Source organism: Aythya fuligula, chromosome 26 (genome assembly GCF_009819795.1).
Source record: "Aythya fuligula isolate bAytFul2 chromosome 26, bAytFul2.pri, whole genome shotgun sequence".
Lineage (NCBI taxonomy): Eukaryota > Metazoa > Chordata > Aves > Anseriformes > Anatidae > Aythya > Aythya fuligula.
In genome coordinates, this window is record NC_045584.1 from 3508350 (window position 1) to 3535993 (window position 27644).

At 42.8% G+C, this 27644-nt stretch overlaps 1 protein-coding gene across 1 annotated transcript in view; it reads right to left on the bottom strand.

Moving 5' to 3' along the window:
• FBN3 (fibrillin 3) overlaps positions 1–27111 on the bottom strand; it is a 115618-nt gene extending 88507 nt beyond the window's left edge. Inside the window, exons 1-3 of the mRNA XM_032203657.1 lie at positions 26858–27111; positions 5651–5733; positions 3246–3344 (exon numbers count right to left, since the gene is read on the bottom strand). Of these exons, the coding sequence (XP_032059548.1) occupies positions 3246–3344; positions 5651–5733; positions 26858–27027 (352 nt within the window). The 5' untranslated portion in view covers positions 27028–27111. The remainder of the gene's footprint in view (positions 1–3245; positions 3345–5650; positions 5734–26857) is intronic.
• Between the last annotated feature and the right edge of the window lie 533 nt (positions 27112–27644).

A 27644-nucleotide genomic window follows, 5' to 3' on the forward strand; every position in this document is an offset into this window, starting at 1 on the left:
TTCTGCACATAAGAAAAGCCTTGACACTCATCCAGAAATTTTCCAACTAATTGGCAAATATACTATTTCTAGCCCTGCTTAGGTCCCATTTCTTACTTTTGCTGTAATCCCAAATGCCCTGAGGTCCCATCACCATTTCACTTATCTCCAAGGCTAGCATCAAAGGGTCTGCTAGATATAGAGTGCTGAAGAAAATCTTTCAAATAAGAATTTAAAGACCTATTATTCTTTGTCAGGATTTTCCAAGCAGAGACCAAAGTTCTAGGAAAAAGAATGACAGTTCTCCCTAGTTAACTTTTCCCATTGGATTGGATTAGTTCTACATTTTATTTTAAAGGATCAGTGTCTGCAGCTGTTCTGCCAGCCATCAGCAGTGGAGTTTGCAGACAGGTTTTATGTCCGTTTATTGACTACTACTATCTAAACAGTCACTTGCAAATTACTCCTAAAATACCTTACTCTCCCAAGTAAGAAACCGAACTTTTTGTTATGACAGAGAGAGGCAGAGTGGCTTTTATTGCCTCTGGAATGCACTATTTGTCTGTTTTACCTCCCTGAAGCATTCATGATAAATGCAGATCTAAACATCCCCACAATGAATGCCAGATTTAACGAAGCCTCTGCAGAGAAACCTACCCCTCCACCCCCACCCTCAACCCGGAGCACATGCTGAAATCCACCCCAGGCTCAGAGGAATGCCAGGTCTGTGCCCAAATGTATATACTGCTTACAGCATTCCTCGCATTCCTCTGTGATTGCTAACATATGGACCCTCACTCCAGAAACTTTTGTGTCTCCAGCACCTTCCATTCAGCAAAGCATTTGGGAAGGTTTGCAGAGCTATGCACGCATAGGCTTCAGCACTGTGCGCTTTCTGGGGACATCTGTAGTGTTGTAGGACAACGTGGCGCTTTGGAACTAGATTCTGGGAATTTTCTTCTTTCAGTCACGCCCCGAATGTGGTTTTGAGGTTTGAGGGGTCTAGTTCTCTGGCCTTCAGTCAGATGCCTGCAAGTCACTTCGTTAACAATAGTTTGCCTACAGATGGGCAATAATGGGAAATAAATTTCTGGGTTGTCTCTAGAAATGGCCACGAGATCTTAAAAGATGCTATAAAATCCCATTAAAATCTGCATCTTGCATTGTCCTGACAAAATCATCCTTCTCAAAACAATACACAGCTCTGAACAGAGACACAGCTCTGCTCCTTTGCTTGCAGGTTTTTGTTTGTTTCTTTGGCTGGTGTTTTTGAGTACTGTCATCATGTATGTATGGACAGACCACTTATACATTCAGGTGCAAATGGTCACCCAATATCCCTGCCCACATCTGGAGATCTGGAGTGCAGGCCAGCCCCGATTCACGAGAATTTGAGAAACAAATGAAGCCCTTTCAGGCAGATCTGCTTATGCATAGTCTGCACTGACTTGGGTGGGTGGTCTCTGTGCTGGTGGCGGCCCTCGTCTTGCCAGCAGGAGTGCAATTATCTGCACCCAACAAGCTCTGAGGCTGTCAAACCAACCTGCACTCAGTGATGCTTCTCAGACAGATGCCCCTTGTCTGCCCAGGGAGAGATTGGGACAGTGAGGGAAGGGAGTATGAGGGGCTGCACACATAGATCCTACAGGACTCACTGGCTCTTCTCACATATGGGCAATAGAGCTTGATATTCAGACCCGTTTTCTCTCTTATGTGAAGGATTCAAATAGTTTTGACTGCTTCTTTCTGCTGTTTAGTGAGTAGAAAGAAGTGTCTGGAGCTTTCTGCAGGTAACCAGCAAAGGCAGAACTACTTGAACTATTCCAGTTCAAGACACGGTGTAAGGCATTCTTTCATATAATTATGTACAGACTCATGAGTGTGGGTACAAGGGCTTGTTGGATGTCCCCATTCAGCCTCCCCACAGATCAGGATGGCTGTGACTTTGTCTAGCCAAGCTTTGAAACTGCCCAAGCAGGGAGATCTTCCACACCTCTGGTGACCTGTTCCAGCATTGCACCACCCTCCAGCGTAAGAAACTTCTCTTTGTGTACAACCTGAACATCCCAAGTTGCAACCTATGGCCAGACACTTCTGTTATCTTGCCTGCCACTACTGAGAGGGGTTTGGCTCCACTGCCTTTGTAGTGACAAGTACAAAGTTTGCACTTCCAGTAGTTAAGACTACGACTGGATCCCTCACTGACTCCTCTTCAACTAAATCAGCCCAGCTCCCCCACCTTCACCTTTGAGGACACATGTTATAAAGCAACCATTTTGCAACCCACTGCAGATCTAGTTTCTTCTCATCCCTTCTGCACTGGCAGCCCAGAACCAGACTCAGCATTCCAGCAACAGCCATGCTAGTGGCAAGCAGAGGGGATAACACCTTCCCTTGACTTTGTTGCCACAATCCCCTTAATCTAACTCACCGTATGATTGGCTTTACTGACCGTCACAATGACTACTGAATCATAACCAGCTCAGTATCTACAGTAACTCCCAGCTCCATCTCATCACAGTGGAAAAAGGGGCACAAAGAAACACTATTGAGTGTACAAGACCATTAGCTATCAGGTTTTAGATTCAAACGGGAGAAGTGCTTTCTGTGCAGAGTCATGTGCTGCAGAGTAAAGGAGTGTATGCCTGCTCTAGCCTTGAATACATCCTGCAAGAATTACTAGAGGGTTATGGGGATTGCTGTCTGGATATTTGACTGTCACTCCTCCAAGTCCTCCATAGTTTGCTTATGTGCTATGTTAACAGAAACCTCATTCACCTAGTCTTCTTCCCAGAACTTTTCAGGTCTTTGTCCTGAAAGCCTGAGATGGGAGAAAAAGGCAGAAAAAGTGGCAATGGAATTTCTACATTCCCTACAAGTGCATAACTTCATTGTGTCACTGCAGTTTTCTAAAAACATTCGGCAACTCTCTCTGATGTTCAAATCACAGCCTACCAAAACTTAATAAACTTAGCATTGGAAAAAATAATTATTTGGTTAACAAAAGCAGTGACAGATTTAATTCAATTTCAAGGAACAGCCAGGAGTGGATGGACTCTTTGGCAGCAGTGTTGCTATTTGCTGCTGGGAAATTCAATTTCTGTATCCTGTATGATTTTTTATACCAAAGTAGTAGAAATCACAAAAAATAAACAAACAAAAAGATAAATCAGGTTACAACCTTGTTGCCCATTGTGACTGGGAAAATTTTAAGAGAGCATATAACTAATTCAGAGGGAGGACAATCACTAGCAATGTCTTTTTACCTCCAGCTGAGCCACAGTTAGGAGAAAGTTGTCCATTGGAGCACGTACACATGTTTGGCCTCGAACAAAATCCATCACCACAAGAATTCCTGCAAATTGCTGGAGGAAGAGAAGGAGACAGTGATTAGCACAAGGTGCTAGTCTGTGAACTTCCTCACAGGCTCATATTTGGCTGCCAAAAGGGTGTGAATTCACCTTGCTTTAAGAAGAAGAAACTGGGGAGGAAGTTGTGGCACCTCCTGAGGACTCTGCTGTGGGCAGGGCAACAGTAAGAAGGACTCCCTCACTCTCAGGGCACGAATTCCTGGAGAAATCTTCCTTTTATCACACCCTTTGGCTAGGCCCTTTGCCTTATTTCTATTTCACTTAGCAGAGGATGGGGAAAATGTGGCACCTTTCACTATTTTTACCTGCTAAAAATGTTTCTTATCAGAGACAAGTGACATTCATACTGAAACAGGTTTCCTTATTATTTTTTTTTTTCTTTGGGCATTTCCATGCAGCATTTTGCAGTCTGTAGTTTGGCACTGAGCTAAATGACTGTTACTGAGATGCATCTCCTGTTGAATGAGGGGCTGAGCCTGAGTCAGCCAGAGATGCATCAGCAGGATGCCTTCATATCAATCTATCCTTTCTTGTCTGGGACCCCTGCTAATCTCTTTCCCTTCCTGTACCATGAGAGCCAAGAGCTGACAGTATTGTTCCACCTGTGTAAGCACAGATTTCATTAGAGTCTCGTGAAACTATCTCATCTCTGTGTTTTTTATAAATACAATTATAAGGCACAGTTCCCCGAGGACCTCCAGCCCAGATGGCATGTTTTACAGCTATGAGAAAAGTCAGCAGACAACCCTGAATGTTGCTAACCCTGCATGCCACAGAGCAGCCATTTGGTTGTAAGTTCCTTAACCCTTCACTGCAACCAGCAGTGAACTGAACCAGCATTAAACTGAAGACTTGAATACTTCACGGGGCGTCCACTGCCTACAGGGCAGTGGATTTCCTAAAGTAAAGAGGATTTTTTGAGTTTGCTTGTCTCTTCCCGTAAGGAAAAGAAAGGATGCATAACTCTGTATCTTACCACCACCAGGGGTGAAGTAAAATGCATTTAACTCCTGAGTGATTATTCACTTTTGTTTTTTAGTGAGTAGAATGCCCAATGCAGGCATTCAGACACTGGCACTGGTTACTCACTGTGCACAAGGATGCATAAACTGTTCCCATCACTCATAATACACTTGAAAGTATTTCCTTTAAGAGGAGAATATTTGTGGCTCTGGGCTCGGTTTTGTGCATCTGAGATCCCTGACATTAGGAAATACTGGTATTAGGAAACATGAGGCAATTCTCACTAAGATGACTTCTTTCTAAGTTGCAGTTTCATCTCTGAAGGTGGAGTATCTTCTGAAATATGTAACCTGTATTGTGTCAGAGATTCTGCAAGATGACCCTATTTTTTTTCCTCAACTTGAAACCTCCCACTGTTAATTATTTTTAGGAAGTTTTGCAAAAAGCCATTCCAAGTGTGCTCTAATGCAGAAGATTCCTTCAGAAAGCTAAAATACGGGGAGATATAAGCATCCTACAGTGCTATCTGCTATTTGGTGTGTCCAGGATACAGTTAATATATTCAGGACACTATGCATTTACAGTGTGTGTTTGCTATGTTTCAGCATGAAGCATGACCAAATGCCAGTCAATTACACCTATCATCTCCAGTAAGAATCTCATTTATTTACCCCTGAGCTGACTTGCAATTCCCATGGGAACATCTTCCCAAGGGCAGACTCCTTCATCTCCCCATAGCTTATGCCTTTACCATACAGAAATGAGCCATAGATCCTAAGCCCCTTAATGGATTTTATAGGTGTATATCAGCACTTGAGTATATAACAACGACCTACTCCAAATAGCAAAGCTATCTGCAAAAACAGAGATGTGATCTATATAAATCAGCATTCTCCTTTAGAAAGAGGACACTGAAAGAAAAATACAAATTCCTGCTTGTGGACCCTTTCCCATGACAACATGCTTCCAATGGCACCATCTAGATCTTGTCTGAGCAGCTAAATTATTTCATCTAACTAAAAAGCTCTAAAATTACTTTTCTGGAGTCACTAAAAGTGTTCCTTTGAGGCTAATCTTCTAAGCAGGCACACAAATTGTCAAGCAACAAGGAACAAAGTGGCAATTTGGCAGGAGACAAAAGGCCATGCATTAAATGGGACCAATTGCAACAACCCTGTTTTAATCAAGGCGAGCAGAGATGAGAATTCCCAACAATCACTGCTCCTTTCCCAGTGGATTATGAGATGTTTTGTCATATGCTGAAGCGTGAGATGTGTATTCCTTCCCACATGGCAGTTAGCTCCCTTGGTGCCCTTAACAGGAAAACTGATACTCACGGACAATGCACTGGTTCCCTCCGGGCAGCGTCTTCCAGCCAGGGCAGCAGTAGGAGTGGAACCTCGAGCCACAGACATTGGGTCTGAAAATTAAAAACAATTTTTCCTCTGTTTCTGTACAGTGCCATTGGATATTCAGCACTTATTATCTCTGTATGAGAGCCCTTGAGTAGTCTCTTGCATGACATTTCTCTGCCAAACTCCATTCCCTCACTCTGAGCTTAAACAAGCCATGTTTAATTCCCACCAAATGGAGTCAACATACATTACTTTAATAACTGACTCCTGACCTCCCTGTGCAGAAAGCCCCAATTAGCTACGCATTTGAGTGAAGGGAACTGAGGGCACATTTGACTGCTGTTGTTTCAGCTATAATGCGCTGTGCTAGGATCATGGAGCTCAGAGCTCAAGCTGCACAGAAGGAGCTCTTTCTGACAACCACTGGCTTCACAGAATCATAGAATGGCCTGGGTTGGAAAGGTTGGACGAAGATCATCTTGTTCCAACCCCCCTGCCACAGGCAGGGCTGCCACCCACCAGATCAGGTTGCTCAGGGCCTCGTCTAACCTGGCCTTGAACAACTCCAGGGATGGGGTATCCACAACCTCTCTGGGCAGCCTGTTCCAGTGCCTCAAAACCCTCTGAGGGACAAATTTCCTTCTAAGGAAAGGAAGAAACCTTCTAAGGAAAATGAGCTTCTAAGGAACATGAGCTTCCTGCTGATCTGATGGCTTGCACAAAATGTACAGCTGTCACCTCCTTGTGTCCAACACAAGTGCCTCCTCCAAACTGAGAGACACAAAAGAGACTCTGCAGGAGCTGCCTGAAGTCCATCAGGCTGTCTGGAGAGGTCAAGCTTATGTGGCTCAGTATCTCCATGCTCATTAGCATTTGGAGTAAATGTCTCTTTGCACGTTCTTCTGTAAACTGCTCATGGTGAGGGGGTTTGTTTGCTGCAACCATAGCAGCTGACACCAGATCCACTCCTGCACCTCCGAGATGCCAGAAAAAAACAGAGCCCCAAAGGCTTAGAGTGACCCTATTAGGACTATGGAGGGGTGAGGAATTGAGGCACAGACAAGTCCACCATTACACTAACCCAGAGCATGTATGTAGGCTCCCAGTATAAGAATGGGGCCATATCCACAAAGTTAGACACAGCCAGTTGGAGACACACATTTCCACATAGGAACAACAAGACCTAGACACCAGACAACCCTAGAAATCACAGGCAACTGGGTATTTTGATAACCTGAACAGGGCAAGGGCGTCTGTTTCTTGTGCACATATCTCATCAGCCCTGTGTGTCTTAGATAAAGTCCCGCTCTTCCTTTCTGAGTGGCAAAGTCATGCACATTCCAAACCATCAATCAGACAGGCTGGACATAATTTTCTTCATCTTCCTTTTTTTTTTTTTTTAAATCAATGTTATGCATCAAAGAAAGCTAGAAAACCAGCCCAAGCATATAATTCAGCATGGCATTTACAATGTTGTGCCATGCTACACATCTGTAAATGAAATAACAGACTTTCAAAGAAAATTTCCCAAAAGAAAACAAGAAAGCCATAAACCCATGTGATACCCATAGTCTTGTGACATTGTCAAGTGTGGAGTCTTGAGAACGCAGCCCCTTGCAGAGATGCTAGGGCTCTACCAAAGGATCAAACATGGGGGATGGCAGTAGAGACATAAGTGTAGACAGTGTTCAAACCTTGGCTGGACACTGGCCAGCAATCCTCCAATGTGTTGTGCAGTCCCTGAGGGATCACATCTTTTAGAGAAGCATGAGAATTTGAACTCAAATAAAGAGTGAAAAATACACTTTGGTAGTTTTCCAGTTTGCAGTAATCCTTGTTGTTAAAATGGCTTTATTCAGGGTCTGAGTTAAACAAGCTTTTAGTTTCAGGCATTGGATCTTGTTATATCTTTGACTGCTGGATTGAGCGAAGTCACTTCCAAATAGACCAATGTAGGCTCTATCACCCTTTCATTTTCTCTTTGACAAGGGAAGGAAAATATCAAACTAGTTTATCAGGATCCATGGACCCAACTTTAAATCGTTTGTTATTCATTATGCTATCCTCATTCTAATTTTTATTGATTACATTTTATGTCAACCACTTCAGCAGTTTGCTTGGGGCTGGTTATTGACAATCTGTAACTATCACCATCATTGCACAGAGAGGGTGGCTTTATGTGAATGAATCAGATTAGGAAGTTTCTGCTATGTAGTTTGGGATGTTTCTGAAACACCAGAGTTTCCATCTGAGCATTAGGAAACACATCATCGTGGTGTGGGCGACTGTACACTGGGCAGGGGCCAGTGTAGTCTTCCTCCTTGAAGATCTTCAAAAGCCATCTACACATGGGCCAGGGCAACCTGCTCTGGATGGACCTGCTTGAGCAGGGGAGGTCCTTTCCCATCTCAGATGTTCTGTAAGTCTATGTTCACTGTAACCCATTTCATTGTGAAATACACTTCCACAGCTATGTGCATATCTCAGCTACTGGTAGAAATATCTCTAGTTATATGGCTACTCAGTGTGGGAGCAAATGTATGGATGTAGCAGACTGTAGCAAAAGAAAAACTCTGATTTTTTAAAAAAACTTATACAAAAGCATTGGCTGCTTTGTTTATTTTTTATTTTTATTCTGAAAATATGACCATTTTCCTCAGCTAGATCAGCAAATTCATTTAATTTTCCACAGAACAGTCTCTTTTTATTTCCCTGGTGGTTTCTAACACCTCTGCTACTGGTTTGTGTTGCTGCAGATGGCAGCTGTGAGGAAATCACACCTGGGAACAAGCCCTTTACAGAGCCTTAGTTGAGAGCTGCCTTCACCCTGGGTATTCCTGGGACTGGTACTTTCAGATCGGAATCAGAACATCTACATTAAAAGCCAGAAAACAAGGCTTTCTTTGCTCATGTTTCATCGTTTCAGCAAACTGAAAAACTGAACCCCAACTGCCCATCAAAACCAAACCGCTGCTAAACTCTTATGTAGTTTGTATACTCTTTGGCTACATCTAGAAGGAAAAAAAAAAAAAAAAAGAAAAAAAAAAGAAAAAAAAAAGTGACCTTTATAGATGAAAGGACTTCAAGATCTAAAACAATCTGAGCATCTGCTTCCACCTCCCAGGGAGGCCAGAGTACCTCACATGCCAATATGTTCTTTGAAGTGACTCAGTGAAGAGCCATAGAAAAAATGAAATTCCAAAAATGGCTTTCAGGAAAAAAAAAGAAGAAGTTAGCAAGTCAATATCTCCAATCACCTTGCAGGAACAACTCTCATAAACTCTCATAAAACAATACCTCTCTAGCTGTTTCTAAACAAGTTAAGCAACTCAAACATTAGTTTCTGGTCAGATCTAGCTTGTTCTCACAAAGCCCCTCTTCCCCCTCCCCCTTCTTTTTGGTGTTTATTAAACTGCCTGATTTCACAGCATGATCCAGCTGAGTACAGACCTCCATTCTGTTCTTCTTGTACCCATAAAAATAGCACACATTGCTCCTGATGTGAATTTAGATGTCAAAATGGACCCTCTGGTATTCTGCCACCAGCAAGGGAAACACATAAAACAGTTATTGTTTCATCTTCCCTTCATTCCTTTAAAACAGCATCCCAAACCTTGCCTGTGCCCTTGTAGAGACTGTTTTAACCATGGATGTCTTTACTTCCCTCCCATGCCATGACGTGCCTACTTCAGAACTTGTCTTGCTTGTTCTTCCTCAGATCCCAAGGTGTCTGTGACAGTAGGTGTGCCATCAGTCTGTTTTCCTGAACTTCCTTTTGCTTCTGCCTCAAAGTTTTGCCTAAGTGGTGGGGATTTTTTGAATATTTTCTTCCTCTGGTTTCCTTTCTCAAGGTTCTGCAGTGAGCCAAGAGTGGGAAGGCAGAGGGTGCTGGGTTGGCTGTGTACCTTGGGCACAACAGCCAATATCAGAAGCACTCTGTAGAGTCAGTCCCTTTGCCAGATTCCAGTCTGTATTTTGGCAAGAACTTGCAGTGGTTTAGGGCAACAGATTCCTGGCTGGGAGAGGCTGGTGGATCCTAGAATACCCTGAATAAGCTGCGTAGGCATCCACAAGTTTTTCACCTCTGGCATGACTGCAGTTGATGTAGAGGAGTTACACAGACGACATGTAGCAATCGTCAAGCAAACATACAACATGCATTCAGAAAACACACAGCAAACATAAAGTAGACCCAGCAGATATTCACTGGATGCACAGCAGACATAACAGAAACACAGTGGATGTACAGCAGTCACAATGATGATGTGCAGCACACACCCAGCAAATCCAGAGCACAGCAGACAGAAAACAGAGACCCAGCAGGACATGTACAGCAGATGTGCAGCAGACATGCAGCAGATATGCAGCAGATGTGTAGCAGATACGCTGCAGGTGTCTCTTTCCAAGTGGAAGAAATATAATGTTTTCACAGGGAAAATGGAACTGGGCAGAGTTTACAATAACGACAAAACCACTGAGTTGGCCTAAGAGTAAACTCTAAGGAACCCTCTACTGAACACTGTTATTTCCATGTAAAAGCAATCTTAGCTTCTGCTTTCCATGGTGACTAGAAGATCTCTGAGCAGCACAAACATTGAATGACTTTCTGGTCAATGAAGGGTGTTGCTTTCCTTCCCAGTTCCAGTTTTCCCAGAGCACACAATGAGCTGTGCAGAAACTGTGGCAACTGTTTTTCTACTTGTGTTGCATTTGCCCTATGCTCTGCAGAACCTCCCTCACCAAACCTGCCAACACAGAATCATGAGCTGTGCTACAACACCATGATTTTTGTAAGAAAAAAGTATCTTCAGCAAAGCTGTGACAAAAACAATTGTGGACATAAGTAGCAGTTATCTCGATCCTGGAAAACACATGCTGGAAACAAATGCTCTTATCAGCAAGAAGGTATAGATAAAACGCATGTCATTTAGTTGTTAAAGAGAAACCATGCTTCATGGTGAAATGCTTCAAGGAATGGAAAGGTGAAAGCTAGAGGAAAATTCATTCAAGTTCAGTAAACTTGCCACAACATTCTGATGATTACTGGTCATCAGCATCTGCAGCCATTTCAGAGTCCTAAATTAAAAATCAAGAGACTTTTTAGCTGTGCTCACTGTCAACTTTATCTTCTGGCTAGCTAGCTGTACCAAGGTGGTCTTATACAGACATGACGCAGTCCTGAACAGGCATAGTTATAATGCTGAGACTGTGCTTATACTCTATGACTTTTCCTTTGGGTATTAGAGCCACAGGAGTAAGAGAGTGTCTGCAGGCAAGGAAGAGTCTGAAAAGACCTCAGATACTAAAGATATTTTTTTTAAATGAAAATCAATATGGACAAAAGAGTAATGCTAAGAAAGAACAGAAGGAAAAGCAATCGTAGCCACTGTGTCTTCTTTGTCCACTTTAAATAAACAATAGAATTACAGAGATAAGCACAGACAAAGTAAGCCTGAATTTCAACTGATGGCACTAAATCCTGCCTGCTGGCAGGGACTACATTTGAGAACTGGGAGATGCCAAGAAAAAAAAAAAAAAAAAAAAAAGAAAGAAAACATTTCAGAAGAGCAGAACTACGGACATGAGATGTGAAAATGCAGGGCTGTTAGTAAGAGAAGCCTTTCTCCCAGATCCACAATGGAGTCTAAAGCATAAGCAAGCACTGAGAGACAAACCACACCACAAACTTGCCCACAGGCTCAGGGTGCCAGTCTGCTGGTGGGGACGGAACACAAGTGGAGTCTGGTTGTTCCTGTAAGCAGCCTGGGAAATACAGCCTGAAGTACTGAATTGTTGCCTGCTAGCTGAGCAAGCAGCCCAAATGGGCTCAGTCTGCCAGTTATTGTCAGATGTCTAGTGTGACCCCAGCAGAAATGTTCTCATTGTTAAAGGTAGAAGAGGGCAGACAGCACAGCGTGTGATGTTTGGGCTTAGAATGTTTTGCAGACCGATGCTAGACAAAAACTAAGTAAAGTTACCCTGAGCTTCCTGCTTAACCATGTTATGTTGGAACATATATTATTATGTTATGCTTAACCCCTGTGTCCTCAACACATGGATATGCACATGGATATTTACCCAGTCCTCCAGCCGTGGGAAAAGGAATAGCCAGCTAGAGAGAAGTCTCTGAGTCTTCTTCAGCAAACTCTGCACAGTCACCAAAGGGCTGCTTTCTGTAAGAACTGCAGTGCCCTGCAAGTAGCACTTCTCCTGCCAAGCAGCAAGACCCACAGCTAATGAAGCCTTGGCTACGTGTAGCGCGTGCTTTCCAGAAAACAGGCACTGCAGCCCAGGATTTGTCTCCCCTGTCATGGTTAATCGGTGTGCTTCGGTTGTCACTGGCTTTCAGAAGTGTTATTTCCATTCCTTAAATCAGAGGAAGACAGAATTGAATGAAAATCAGTGTACTGCCAGGGCTGGAGTAATTCTCAGAGGTGCTCTGGTCTGCACAGGGTTATTCCCTGGCTGCTCAAACGTTTTCCTTCTCACTGGCCTCATCCTCACTCCAGGCAAATGAATGATAATTTCAGCCAGTGTAGGTGGATATGAAAGACTTGTTACCTTCCCTGCTGTCCTGCACTCACTGTCTATAGCATTAACGACATCATCTCCATGGGCAATAATGGATCAGTCCTGACTGCCCACTCAGATCCTTGGGAACTACAGAAAGTGGTGCTGCATTTCCATCAGCATAACTGCACAGGTCTCCTTTATCAAGCTAAAAACTTCCTGGAGAAAGGTTATGGTAAAATGAAAGCAGAACCTGGTCTGCAGTATCTGTATTTTCCCACATCTTAAGCTAACCTTCCTTCCCATGTTGCTGCAGAGCTATACCCACCCACTCTGAGATGGTTTTCACTTGTTCTTTACCCTCTTCAGACCACAGAGCCTTCACAGGAAAGCAAAATATTAGTCCCTTTGTCTTGTTTGCCACACTGCTGTCAGTTGCTTGGCACTATATCAGCATTTTTAAATACTCTTAGAAGGCAGCTTTCCAAGGTGGGAGACTTCAGATCTCTCCAAACAGCAGGATATAGATCTAAGATAAAGCTGAATAGACTCCTAGTGTGTCTGAGGAAACAAAGGCCCTTACACATTCAGCTCTCCAGGGTCAGGTCATGAACCATGTTCTCACTTTAAGAGCAGTCAGTCTCCTCCTGTTCCAAGGACAGCAGACAGAAAGCAGGAGCTAAGGAGGGCTTGCAGAGGTCCAAAATTCACACACGCTCAATAGGAGAAAAAGCCCCCAAACATCCTTTGCTCAAGTGGACAAAGGTCTGCTGGCAAATAGGACAACAACCTAGGGAAATAAGTACTGATAGGACCAGAAGGATTAATTCAGGAAGAATTTACTACAGCTTAACACTTTGGGCCAATTTCTTGGTGGAAAAACCCCTTGACCAGTGACTGAGCTTCCTTAGCACCATCCCTGAGCTGTGACCTTGGAACTACTCTGCTCTGGTGCATGCTCAGTGGCCCAGCAAATGGTTCTCCCAGTTTGTTGATTACTTTGTGTATGGATGGAAAAGATTGGGCTGGGAAACTGCTACCAGAACATAGGGACCCTTTTCCTTATCTATCAGTCCTTTATTTCCCTCTCTGATACAGCCTAAGGCTTCTTCCTGCTGGGTGGAAACAGATTTTCAGTGCTGTAGCTGTCTCATGAGAACTACTTTCCAAGATATTCTCTACTCAGTGAAAAAAGGAGTCTGAGCTAAAAGGGTCAAGCTGGGATATGCACTGAGCAAATGACTTTCTGCACTGGTTTGAGTCTCCTGGCGAGGACAGAGATGCCAACACTTTACATCTCTTGCAAGTTTTCTCTGCTCTCCTTAGTGCAATAAGAACACGTGGAGGATACTGAGTAGGTGCATTCAGAAATTAGTACATTTTGTAATGTACTTGTAATGGCTTTTATAAAATTTGTTTAAGATAAGACGTAATAAGACTTTGTTAATAAAAGTATGGCTTACACTTTTATCACGTCCCACATGTAAGTCAGGTGAGTGACCAAAGACAAATGATTTCTTCTCTGTTTCAATCAAAACAGTAAAACATTCAGTAAAAAACACTCTCCTGCCCTGCCAAAGTACAACTGTGCAGGATAGTATTAGGGCTGGAGCCCGGTGTTTTACGGAAGGGTGAACAGCAACTTCCCCAGACATCACATTGGGTCTACACCTGGTGGTTTCGGAATGAGGAGCAGCACAACTTCACTATCCAGCCACAAACTTAATGATCACAAGATAAGAGACTTCCTCCATGATACTGGCCCTCAAAATAGGCAGGACAGAATATAGTCACAAGAATACATCCAAATGCAGACCTTGAGCCTTAAAGGGAATGACTGGAGGAAGACAAGAAGTCAAGAGACTATTTTCTAGACGTTCTGGACACCCAGTACACACACATTTCTGTGTAAAAGCTTTGCTGTTACAGATATTCATTTGGCAAATGCCAGGTGCAAAGGTAGCATTGCTCCTCAGCAACTGCTGACTACCCGCAGCTATCTGTAAAAGAGATCATCTGAGCTCCTAACCAATGCAAAATAAGCTGGTTTTGTTCAGAGCATCTACAACAGCCAGTGGAGTCATGCTGAGACCCTGATCAGTGATTATGGTGAAATCCCCATTCAACAGCATCCTTGCTGGCCAGCAGGACCAGGTGAGCTATTTCCCTGTCTGCTAGCACCCTCACACTGAGGGTGCACCTGGAATACTGTTCTAGAGAGATAAGGAGAACCTGGAGGGGGACATCCTTGGACTAGAGGTTGATGACCTTTGTAACTGCTTCAAATTGTCCTTCTTGCAAAGTGCTTAGCTATTTCTTTTCTCCAAGTACTTAACGTAGTCCTGAAGGTCTCTGACTCATGGTTTGTTTTCAAAATGACTGCCTCTCTAGTCAGTGTGGAAGTAAACATTTTAATGACTTATTTGCATGCATCTTGAACTCTCACTTCCATGATATTTTGGGCCTATTTATCTTGGGTACTAACGATCTGATAAACCTCTTGTAAGGATTCACAAAACTGATCTCTAAAACAAACTCTGAACTCTCGAATTCCCACTTATCAATCTCCAGACTCTGCTTATCAGTTCTGTAGAAAGACCCTGCTAGATAGCAGTTTAATTTCACAAGGTATGACTAAAGCCTGTTCCTATTTGTAAGCACAGCCACATGGCATCTGTCAAGGGTCCATATAGTGCAATACCTATTCTCAAACAGTGGCCAAAAATGGATGCATGCAGAACATTATGAAAAGAGTGTAAATATAGGTAATTATTCCCCCCAGCATTGCCCTCAATTCTACCCATTTTCAGGTCAAGGATGTCCTGGGATCAATGTAATTTCTATGAATTTACTAGTCTTTGGCAAACGTCTTTTCTATTAACTTCTCTAGTCCCTCCTTAATCTTTTGTTTGCTTGTGGTTGGTGCCATAGTTTCCTTTGAAAAAGAAGAGCTCCCTGGTTATATTAAAAACATGAAAATTAAACAAACAAATCTTTGCCTTTACTCGGCATAAAATTCACATGCTTAAAGTTAAATACCTTAAAGATCTCACTGGGGATGAGTGTCTGCGTGAAGGTCAAATAAGAGCTTTTCACCCTTCTTTACCTGGCCATAAGTTGGAAAGGGAAGTGAGTGTAACTTCTAACTGCACTACCATAAAGACTGGGATGTTCCAGTAAGATGTTTTTTATGAAGGGAAAAACGGGTGGGACAGCCTGCCACTGAAGTCATGGGAGTGAAGACATCATTGAATGGTGTTTCAGGTGAGTTACTATCCCAGGCTTCCCTTTAAAAAGACAAAAACAAGGGAGATAAGGTCCAGTGATGACCTTCCTCCAGGTCCCGGAGGAAATGCTGTCTGAGCAAATGAGTGGTGTCCCTAGCAGAGATGATCTAGGTGAACAGGAGATTCCCAAGACGTTCCCCACCCCCATCTGCCAGACTCTGAGGTCCAATGCTTACTTCCAGAAATGTTCTTATTTTATTTTATTTTATTTTATTTTATTTTATTTTATTTTATTTTATTTTATTTTATTTTATTTTATTTTATTATTTTTTTCCCAATGGAGTTTTTTGAAAGGCAATAAGCTGTCATTTGCCACTACTGGCAAATGTCCTGTTCCTCCCCCAGTGAAGATATGCTCTTATAACTACTTTTGGGCGTTTATCTTCCATAATTTGCTCTGGCCCCATGGGAATTATACCATTCCTAGTACATGCAGATGAAACTGTGCTAAATACACCCTCTCCTGCTAGAGCACAATCTCCTAATTTTAGGATCTCATTAAGTTTGCTCAGTCTTACTTTTCCTTCTGTTCTTCTCTCTATATTCTCTGCGTGTAAATCCATTTGGGGGTGAAGCAATTCTGACATCTTACATGGGATGAATGAAGGCCCTTTAGCATTACAAGAAGGAGGTTTTGCTGATAGTTACTGCCTTTCCTGTCCCTTGTTTTCTTTTTTTTTTTTTTTACGCCTTTCAAGTTTCAGATAAGGAATATTAGGAGTTGGACTCAATGGTCCTTGTGGGTCCCTTCCAACTCAGGATAGTCTACGATACTCTGGTTTATGGGGAAATCAAAGTATTCAGCAACAACAGAGATTTGTTCAATTCTCAAAGCACTAATGCTTGTTCAGTTTTAGGAATGTACATTGCCACTTATGCTGCTTTAGATTTCCCCAAACCATTTAGTGTTACCCTTTGCTGTAAATTCACCAACTCAGTGACAATTTAGCTAGTTCCAGAATAGTCAGTATTTTTGATTTGATACTGCAGAAAAAAGATGTGTCTGCTGCTATCCACGGAAGACATATTTTAGGGATGAGACATGGAAAATCTTTTTAGATTATTTGCCCTTGCAGCTTATTCTCTTATCATGAAGTTCATGCCTGTGCTAAGTCAAATAAGATTAATTTGTACGAACATCACCACTACATTCTCTAGTCTGACATGACTGAAGCATGTGGCTTTTCTAGGGAAGATGATCTTGCCTCTCTACCCAAGCTGGATATTTTTTTCCTATTATTGAATGTTCATTTTGGTTTTAATCTTAGCCTGATTTTTTGTTAGGCTCCAGGGACCATCTCACACAATAAGTGGGGAACACCATTACAGGAATCAGTCACCCTTAGTCTCAGTGGAGATCACTAGGGGGACGATAATTACTGCCAAATGTGATAGTGGTTTTTGTCCATGTATCTTGCCATCCACAGGGATTTGGGATTGTGTCATGGTGTGAGAACAGATTTTAAACAATGTTGACTTTTGGATCGCTGGCCTGTAGAGAAGCATATTTGTGTCCCTCTGTTTCTTGACTTACACAATTCCTCAGATGTATTGCAATTATTTCTTTCAGTGGTTTATCAGCTTTACAGTTCTAGGACCAGGCTATCTGTATATTTCTGTGTACTTCCCCAGGCCTATACGTGCTTTTGTGATGGAAAGTTTGCTAAGTAATTTGCAAACAAGAAAGGAGAGCAATACCCCTGGAGAAGCCAGCTGCTTGTATCAGCAATAAATACACAGGAGAAGTACGCCAGGCAACCCCCTGTTTATGTATGTTTAATGACTCGGTCCTGAAAAGGAGGTGCTTAATTTCTCCCACCACAGAAGTCATTCTTTTGTTCTGTAAAGCAGCACAACATATGTTTAGCTTTTAGGAATTAGCTTGTCACAAAGATTTCAATTATATTTGGTTCTAAGAAAGCAGTTTTAAAGGTGCAGCGATGCTAATTTTCTGTTAATAGCAGCAGAAGTTACACACCTTAGAACTGGCAACAGCTATTTTGCTGGGTAAGACCATGAGTACAAAAGGACTTAGAATTCAGAACATTTTGAAGTTGTTTGCTGAGATGACCTACAAATCACTTTCCTAAGGCTCTCAGTAACACCCAAACTGTGACAGCCAGTGTGTTGCTGAGATGAGCCCAGGATGAGGCTGCTTCATGCTTTGTCTGGCACAATCATCAAATTTCTCTGCAACAGGGTGATAAACATGGACCAAGACAGTAAAGGCAAGCAAGTGACCACATGCAGGACTTACTCAAATGGGAGATTATCATATTGGCAACAGAAACATTCTTCTCTGATCTCATCAAAGCCCCAGACTTGTGATGTTTCTCACAATTCTGCTACCAGACCCTTTACTTTCTCTGTCTCATGGAGCTGCCCCTACTTCAGCCCCTAAAACCTCAATCCCACTACCCAAAAAGTGACGTGAACTGGCACATAGCTTCCTCCTGAGCAAACAGGCTACCCAGGGCAGTGGGCACAACACCAAGTTTGCTGGAGGTCAAGAAGTGTTTGGACAACCCTCACAGACACGTGGTCACACAAGGACTCGACACACACTTACAGAGAGGGAAAACCAGACTGAGGATGTTGCCTGGCTGCCACTGAGGTGACTAGCTCACATCAAAATAAATCCTTATGCTTACAACAAATTTCTGCCCAAGCTTAGGTGACCCAAGCCATGTGAAGCAGACTGCAGGATACACCCATCCTTGGAACAACTATAACGTTGCACACATGCACGGTCATTGTGCACTGATGTGTTTATGAGCTGCATTTTGTCCATTTCTGGTGTATAGCAGTAATCTCAACTAAGTCACCGCAACAGCAGATCATGAAGAGGGAATTTTACCAGAGTCCCCAGACACCAGTGGTGTCAGTTAAGGGTTGGCTCTTCTGCGTTATTCATTAGCAGGTATTTCCTCTTGAGATCTATGAGCTTAAATAGACAGGATATACAGAAGAGAGAAAAGGCACTTTGAGAGAGAGCAGAACCATGCTCATATTAATACACATCTGTTTTCTTTTTACCTTACTTAGAACTAGAGAATACAAGGTTTATTTTGCTTATGAAATAATTACATCAAAAATTGCTCCTTCTCCCCTGCCAAAAAACCCTAAGTCTAAATTTTTCTTTAAAACGTTATCTCAGTTGTGGACCAGGAAATGGACAAGCTGAGCCAAAATGTAAAATTTTGGTTTTTATTGAGTTATCTCAGGCCGTCAAAACCTTTCCTTTGGCTGTTGGCACCTCTATTTTGATGTAAATGTCCTAACATCAATATATATATATATATATATATATATTATTATTAGTCATCTCATTTATTTAAAGAGCATTATGGTCAGATACCAATTGTCGTCCTGTATCTTCAGTACAAGCCAGGCTACCCAAGACTTTTAGGAACCTTTTATGTTTCAGAAAGACAACCGTGTCTCAATATCAGGTTTATCAAAAAAATATGAATAGAAATAAAAACAATTTTTAAAAGATGCGTGATTATTTTTCAGTTTCATAAAACTAAAGAAGAAAAATGCAAGGAAAGCCTATTGGAGACTCTATGGGTTTTGGATTCAGTCTATTTTGCTTAATGCCAAGTTCAAGCCTAGTAATGTTTACAATCTTTTTAAAGCAATTTGTGACTATAAAATCTTTTGTTATACATCTTTTCTTTGTCAGTAAGTCTATTATTTCCCTTTATTCAGATCTTCATGCATTTGGTATGAATGATGGTAGGGAAAGTCTTCTCTTATTTGAGTATATTTATGTTTAAATCCTATATATCAGCAAGGAACCACAGGGAAGACTTTCCATTGAAAGAAACTGAAAACGCAATTGATTTCCTGGAACTGCATACAATTTAATTTGGAAAGCAGAGTTACCAACTCTTCCATCTTTTTTTTCCCCTTAAAACTCTGAAACAAATTAAATTTCAAATCCATTTCTTAAAAATTCCAAACAAACCCCTATAACCTATTAAACTCTATGCCAGACAATCTTTTTGCCATGCCAACACTTGCCTTTATGTTTCCCGCCAGTAACAAGAAAAACCAGCCTAGACAAGAAGTCCAAGAGCAACTATTTAATAATATAAATTAAAGACAAGGAAAATCTAGGAATGAGAGTCCTAAGTCAGAAGTCTCCTGCTGTTGCCTTAATTTTGTTCCTTCTGTAGTACTTGAACTTCAGCTTTATGACTAAATCTCAAAGTTTACATGTGTGGAATATAACAAATCCAAGTGCAAGGTGCTGCACCTGGGCTGGGGCAATCCCAGACATGAGTACGGACTGCATAAAGAACTCATTGAGATCAGCCCTGCAGAGAAGGACTTGGGGGTTCTGGTGGATGAAAAGCTCAACATGAGCCAGCAGTGGGTGCCTGGAGCCCAGAAGGCCAACTGCATCAACAGAGGAGTGGGCAGCAGGTGGAGGGAGGTGATTGTGCCCCTCTGCTCTGCCCTTGTGAGGCCCCACATAGACTGCTGCATCCAGGTCTGGGGCCCCCAGCAGGAGAAAGATGTGGATCTGTTGGAGCGGACCCAGAGTAGGGCTACGAAGATGATCAAGGGGCTGGAGCACTCCCCCTGTGAAGGCAGGCTGAGAGAGCTGAGGATGTTCAGCCTGAAGAAGGGAAGACTACAGGCTGACTATATTGCAGCTTTTCAATACTTAGAGGGGGCTTATAAAAAAGATGGAGAGCAACTTTTTGCTTAGTCAGACAATGACAGGACAAGAGGGGATCGTTTTAAACTAAAAGCAGGAAGATTTAGACTGGATGTAAGGAGGAAATTCATCCCTCAGAGGGTGGTGAGGCACTGGAACAGGTTTTTGGGTGACGTTTTGGATGCCCCATCCTGGAGATAAGGCCCTGGGCAACCTGATCTTTGGGGGGGGTTGCATCCCAGCCCATGGCAGTGGAGTTGGAACTAGATGTCCACTTAAAGTTTCAGCAGGCCTTGGAGCCAAAAGACCCACATTCTCCCCGTGGCACGAGTATGGTAGGAGAAGGCAAGAAAATTTTGCTAGAGTCTAGCCCTGCTCTTCCCTGTCATGTTCATCCTCATTGTATGTTCTGAATTTTGGGGTAGACATGTGGTGCTAGGAGTTTGACTCGATGATCCTTATAGGTCCCTTCCAACTCAGGATATTCTATGATTGTTGTTAAGTGCAGATGTCCCAAAACAGAATCCTTGAAGTTGGAGAGTCCTAAGGCATGCACTTCAAGGCTTTGTAAGAAAAGCATTTGAGGTGTGGGCAACCATAAGCAGCCCCGTTCTTTTCAGGCAATGACTTTTAGTTAGTACCGTAGTCTTGTTGTTTCTCTTCAGGTGTACGTGTCGTTTCTATCTGTCAGTGGAGTTGGTTACACACCCCAAAAATTTTCTCTTTAAAAGTATTTAGTTTGCCTTAGTTCAGGGTCTTTTTCACAATCTCCCCACACAATAAGTGAGTCTGGTTGCCTAAACTGAAAGATTAAATTAAGAAATGGGGCGTTTTAGCTTCCACTGACTTTTAGAAGCACCTTGGTTCTTTCTCTAAACAAGATTTCATTATCCAGGGAGTTTTACACAACTTTGAAGTCAAGAGATTGATTTATTATTATTTTTTTAAGGAGTCAGGCTGAGTTTCTGCACTGAAAGGACTCTGACGATGGCACTTTGGGGATACCAATACCTCTCACTACACTTAAAGTAGCAGCAGGAAAGATTTGCTTAAGCTTTATTCCTTTTAATTAAATAAAAAAATATATAAAAATAAAAATTATCCTTGATCTTATCAGAGGCAGAATCAGGGCCTGAATCATGAAACTTCTGGCCAAACTAGTTTTGTTTTGGGCATCAGTTCTTTTTAAAGGCGTGTTTACAATAAGCCTAAAGAGACAGTGTGGAGAAAATTATAACTACTGCTAGTGAAAAAAATAATCTGTTGCTTGTCATGTAGAGCATCTGTATATGGAAACATAAATCCCAGAGACTGATACTGCTGCTAAGTAATTAGGAGAGTTAATAATCTGCATTTACAGGAACAGCAAACACCAGGAAACACATGGGACTTGAAGGTGGTTTTGCTGTGCTCTGCTTCTACCAGGACTTCAGGTCAAAGCAAACTGACTGGTTTTGCCCCTGAATGGGACAGCCCTGTCCTCTCCCCATTCCTGGCTTCTCACTCCAGTGCTGCATCATCCTTTCCACAAGCACTCAGGCAGCAATCCAGGTCAGAAAAGCAATTCAGGAAAGCAGTGCCAACACTAACACAAGGGCGTAAGCGGTGTGAGGGTAAGATCCCATCACACAGTGACAAAAAAGCTGATAATAGCTAATAATTACTGTACTAAGATGCTTGTTGAACTACGCCAGGAATCAGGTCATTAAAATGATGCTGGAAATCGTCTTTTTCTATGCACATCTCAGAGTGAATTGGAAAAGTGGTGACTTTTAAGCTTTGGACATTTGGCACTACTGTGCCCAAGCTTCCCTTGACAATAAACATCATCACACTGTCAGCTCCAATTTAAATTGGTGCTGTGCAGCCCAGAACCATAGCCCATAGCTTTCCCTCCCCACTGCACCTGAGCTTCCAAGCTTATGGATGCACAGGTTTATCTACATCCCAGCAATTCTTTCTGTCCTTTGCAGCCACGGTGTGCCCTTCCTCTCCCTTCCCCAACGTTAAGTGGAAACTAAGGCATCAGAAATCTATGGCAGAGAAGCTTGTGAACTCATATTTGCTATATCCGACAATTCATTTAGACATTTCTCCGTCTTTTTGCATAAATCATAGCAATAGAAGAGGTATGATGTATGTCTGTCTTTCCCAAAGATTATCTCCTCATCTATCTTCTCAATTGCAGTGGCCATTTGCTAATTAATGGGCTTGACATAATTAGTTCTGTTTAAAGTCAAGCTATAGCTGAGCTTTTATTCTGACTTGAAAAAAACAGACAGCCATGAACTTACAGGAAATCATACTGCCAGCAAACAGCTCAGCTGGCTGCAGACTAATCATCTTTTCTTTCCCCTTTGTTAAACACATTCTTTCTCTTGGAAACTGTTCAATAGTTCATTAAACTAATAATCCCATTCAAATCTTGCCTCATAAATGGGTTTGTCAGTGCTGTTTCTTTCAGGAGACAGTCATTTTAAATTGCCTCTACTTTAATGGGTTTAACGATAGATTAAATCAGGGCTTTGGCTGTGACTTATTGCTCCACATTACTTTATTAGTTATTATTTGTAAAGGCATTGGTGAATAACACACTCATTTATTTTGCATTTTTTTCATGCTTTGCATTTATATCATACTTTCTTTTTACTAAGGAAGACTGGGTTGGGAACAGAGTTCCAAGTAATGTTATCCAACAGAACCATATACAATCTTTCCTCCTACATTGCTGATGATGCCTCTTTTTACCAAAAAGAGCTCACTGATTTGCTTACTAACAATATATGTATAACTATCCTCATAAAAGGAGAGCTTGTGTCAGTCACACAGGAGTTTTTAGAGAACAGATTCTCACTGCAAGCTCTATGGTATTAAATGATTCTGTGTATTTCTATTAATACTAATTGAGTAAGGGTTCACAAAAAGTCACTGGACACCAAAGGAGAGCAGGTATCAACTGCTGCCTGGGCTTACTCGGGGCTTTTCAGGAAAAAACTTGGGGAGTTATTTGTAGCGTAGGCAGCTGTGCTACGTGCAGAAGTAGGAAAGAACACCAAATAAATTCTTGTGTATTTAATTCTTCCAGAGTTGGTTAACACTTCACTGTGTAGCAAGCTGGAAGGAGGTGGAAGAAAGTTGGGTAACACCCGTCCATACAGTTCAGGTATGATTCTATTTCCTTGCCCAAACTTAAATATAATAAAATGTAGAGATGGAAAGAATCCATGGTTCCATCCACTCCAGAGAAAAGCAGGGACAAAGAAGAATAATTCATAGAATCATTTAAGTTGGAAAAGACCTCTAAGATCATCACGTCCAACTGTTAGCCTAGCACTGCCAACCATGTCCTGAAGCACCACATCTACACTTCTTTTGAATACCTCCAGGGACAGTGAATCAACCATGTCCCTGGGCAGCATGTTCCAATGCCACACAACCCTTTCAGTGAAGAATCTTTCCCTAATATCCAACCTAAACTTTCCCTGGTGCAACTTGAGACCACTTCCTCTTGTCCTATTGCTTGTTGCTTGGGAGAAGACACAGACCCCCACCCAGCTACAACCTGCTTTGAGGTAGTTGTAGACCTGAGCAATAAGGTGTCCCCTGAGCCTCCTTTTCTCTAGGCTAAATAACCCCAATTCCCAAAACAGCCCTCATAAGACTTGTTCTCTAGACACTTCACCAACTTTATTGCCATTCTTTGGACATGCTCCAGCACATGATGCCCTTCTTGTAGTGAGGGGCCCAAAACTGAACACTGTATTTGAGGTGAGGCCTCACCAGAGCTGAGTACAAGGGGACAAATACTTCCCTAGTCCTGCTAGCCACGCTATTTCTGATACAAGTCAGGATGCTGGTGGCATTCTTGTCTACCTGAGCACACTGCTGGCTCCTATTCAGCCAGCAATCAATGATTACCCCTAGGTCCCTTTTTACCCAGCAGCTTTCCAGCCACTCCTCTCCAACCCCATAGCATTGCATGGTGTTGTTGTGATCAAAGTGCAGGACCCAGCATTTGGCCTTGTTGAACTTCATACAGTTGGCCCCGGCCCATCGATCCAGGTTACCCAGATCCCTCTTTAGAGTCCTCCTACCCTCAAGGAGATCAACACTCCCACCCACCTTGGTGTTATCTGCAAACTTACTGAGGGTGCACTCATCCAGATCACTGATAAAGATATTAAAGAGAACAGGCCCCAGTACTGAGCCCTGGGGGACACCACTTGTGACTGGCCTCCAACTGGATATAACTCCATTCACTGCAATTCTTTGGGCCCAACCATCTTAATATGGTCAAAGCTCTAGGCATGAAGAAAAAGTTAAGTAATGTGTAAGATGCAGATAGCCTTTGCTTATAACCTTTGGTTATATTTTACAGCAGCCACAAATCCTGATACCTTAAAGCGGCAAAAAAAAAAACAGGTCAGGGAAGATGTTTATCCATAACTGCTACTCTCTAGATCTGTTTCTAGGCAGAGCAGGATGAGGGACCAGGACAGTCTGGGGAATCTACAATAAAAGTTACTGGGTCTGTGACTCTTCAGGGGATGGCTTTCAGTGGCTGACAGCCCCATCTACAACAGTGCAGATGGTGACATCTGTGGCTGCCTTCTCAGACCAGTAGAACACTACTTAAAATGTCATTCTTTAATAGATTTCTCATCTCAAGTGGTTTATCAGAGACAGAGAGAGGGAGATTTTAAGCAGAGCAATTGCTGAAGGGCTAGAAATACTGAAGGAGATTTCGACACAAATCCAAGGAGACTGTCAGGGTCACTTGACAAAGAGCATGGGAATTGCCTGAGGCAAGATCTCCAGCCACTCTGGGTTTTGCCAGCTCTCCTTTCATTGTCCACCATCATCCTCTCCCTTGCAAAAAGACTGCTCTCCCAAGGGCTGGGAAACAATGAATCTTCAGTTATCTTAATTTATAGTTGCACAGATTTCCCTAAACAGACCTTGCACTTATCCCAGTGGGGTCTTTTCTCTTCCTACATCAGTTGTTTCAGAGGGCATTAAGAAAGCAGAAGACAAAAGGAGAGAGGTAGCAGTGTGGTCCTTAGCTCTCAGCAGTGGACTGGGAGACTAACACTTCAGGCCTGATTCTGAGGCTACCTCAAATTTACTGTGTGGCCTTTAGTTGCTTACATAACTCATAATTTGAGTATTACTTTACTTAAATGATAGCAAATGTCTGAGGCTTTAGAGAAAAGTTTTCTAACTTGAGAGCTTGGGCTTCGTTTTTAAAGCATTTGTGGGATTTGGACCCTTCACATTCCCAAAAGTCAAAAGAACGTAATCTCTAAGCTATTTTTGAAAACAGTATCTGGTCACCTAGGTCACTGAGTTTCATAAGATCACCGGATTCCAGGGACCTCCATTCTTTTCTATTCCCATTATGAACATAGTGATCAATCACATATTGCCCTAGGCTGCCAGACTGAACAAGAGTTTCTGGATCCGGTAGACAGTCACCCCATCCTTTATAAGAAATGTCCATCATCATTTTTATCACAAAGATTTGGAAAGTTTTTTTAAACAGACTACATCCACAAAGATACCTGAAAGAATCACAGCAAAAGTACTTCTGGCTTATAATGGAAGAGACATAGGGTGGTCCTGCCCTGCAAATGAGCTAATGGCTGCTTTTGGTAACTAGTTTTGAGAAGAACAAGCCCCAGGGCAGCTGCTGTCCATCTTTTCTAAATCCACCATAGCAGAAACAATTGGCTGTGCATTTTTGAATTCAAAGAGCAAATGGTGCCAGCACCACGGCCCTGCCCATGGCAGCTCTACTGCCAGGCTCTGTGTTCCAGCTCCAGCCCACACATACATGTTTGTCTGTCTCGGCTGAAAGTGTGGTGCTCCATCCCATTCAAAAAGCATTCTCCAGCAAGTGCTGGAGGACTCTGGCACAGCCCAGGCTTTGCGCGTGTATCACGTTCTGCTCTGATTCTGCCCACGGACACAGGAACACTTTCCAAGAACTACAGCCAGGCAGACTTAAAATAACTCAGGATCGGTGCTGGGGCCAGGAACCATCTTGAGAACACACAAACACTGCTGAGCTCCAGCACAAGCTCCAGTGTTCTCTAGCTTAGCCCTGTATCCCTCCTCAGGTGGAAAGCCCTCACAAGTCCAGTTCTCACACTGATTTGGCTAGAGATGAGACCACAAGCCACAACTTCGCAACAGAGGACTGAGTATGGACGCCTGCCCATGAGCAACAATCGAGAGAACAACCATTATGTAAAAGCAGTTATCAGAGGCAATAATCTCTTGGTACAGCCCAGAGCATCAATTGGTAGCAGAGAGATGAGTGACACCAGGGTTGAAACCCAAGTTGGCAGCATCCCTGCTAGTGACAGTGGAAAGCCCAGCCAAAGCCATCACCCCAGGCAAATGTCCAGGATCCGTCCCACCAACAGGCAGGATGTGGATGGCTCCTCACAGTCCTGGTGTGAGCCCCTAAAGTGCTGTGATCCACTGATCAAAGCCACAGAACCCAGTGCACAGCACTCTGTTCACACGGGAGGAGTCTGGGTCCTCTGCCTGTTTGGCTGTCTCCTGCAGTACGAGCTTTCCTCCTACCCTGGTCTGCAGAGCAGATTCCTTCCTGAACTCCATGAAAAATAGAAAAGGCAATTCTGTAGGCATGTCTCTATGTGCTATAATAACAAACAAAGTTCTGCTTTGTAAAATAGAAATGAATATTAAACATACCCTCGTAAAGTGTCTTGGCCTCTTCTTCTCACTCTGTTTGCTGGCTGTCTTTCCTCATAGCCTGCAAATCTGTCTGTCTGCAAGTCCCCTTCATATTGACCCTGGGTTTGTTCCACATACAAAACTGCTGTACATCCCAGCATGAACCTGGCCAGCCATAATACCCCCATGATGGCACGGATTCCACGATTCCCCTGGATGCCCCGAAAGCTTCTTCCAGCTGGAGGGTCCCTGCTGCCTTGGTGGAGGATGGATTGTGGCAGCAGCCCCTAAGTGCCAAGGTGCCTTTCTGCTGTTCCCTTTCTAGAAGTAAAGACAGAGGAAAGAGAAAGAAAGACAAACAAGTGTTCTTAAGGGCTTTCATACTTTTAAAATGATTGTTCACCCCAGGCTGTTCCCCCCCCAGAGTTAATACAGTGAGATCATACAGTCACACTGAGTTTGGCTCATTGTGCATGCAGCCAACATGCTCACACTATCATTCTGCACCACATCATCGCCAAAGCCTTCCTTTCCCATGGGGCAGAAACCAAAAGATCTCTAAGGGTTACGACTCTGCTCTTGTATCCAATTTTTCTGCCTTCCTGGGGAAGAAATGAAGAGTGACCTGCGTGGTCATGATACTGAACTTGGTGTGGTACCTAGATTCAGAGGAGCAACACAAGATGCAGGGCTATGAAGCAAGAGGATATTAGCACTTCAAGGAAGGGTGGATCCTATTTATGGACCATCTTCCTAGGTCCCATAGCTCTGCTTTATTGTGCTGTATTCTAGCCAGACTGGATAT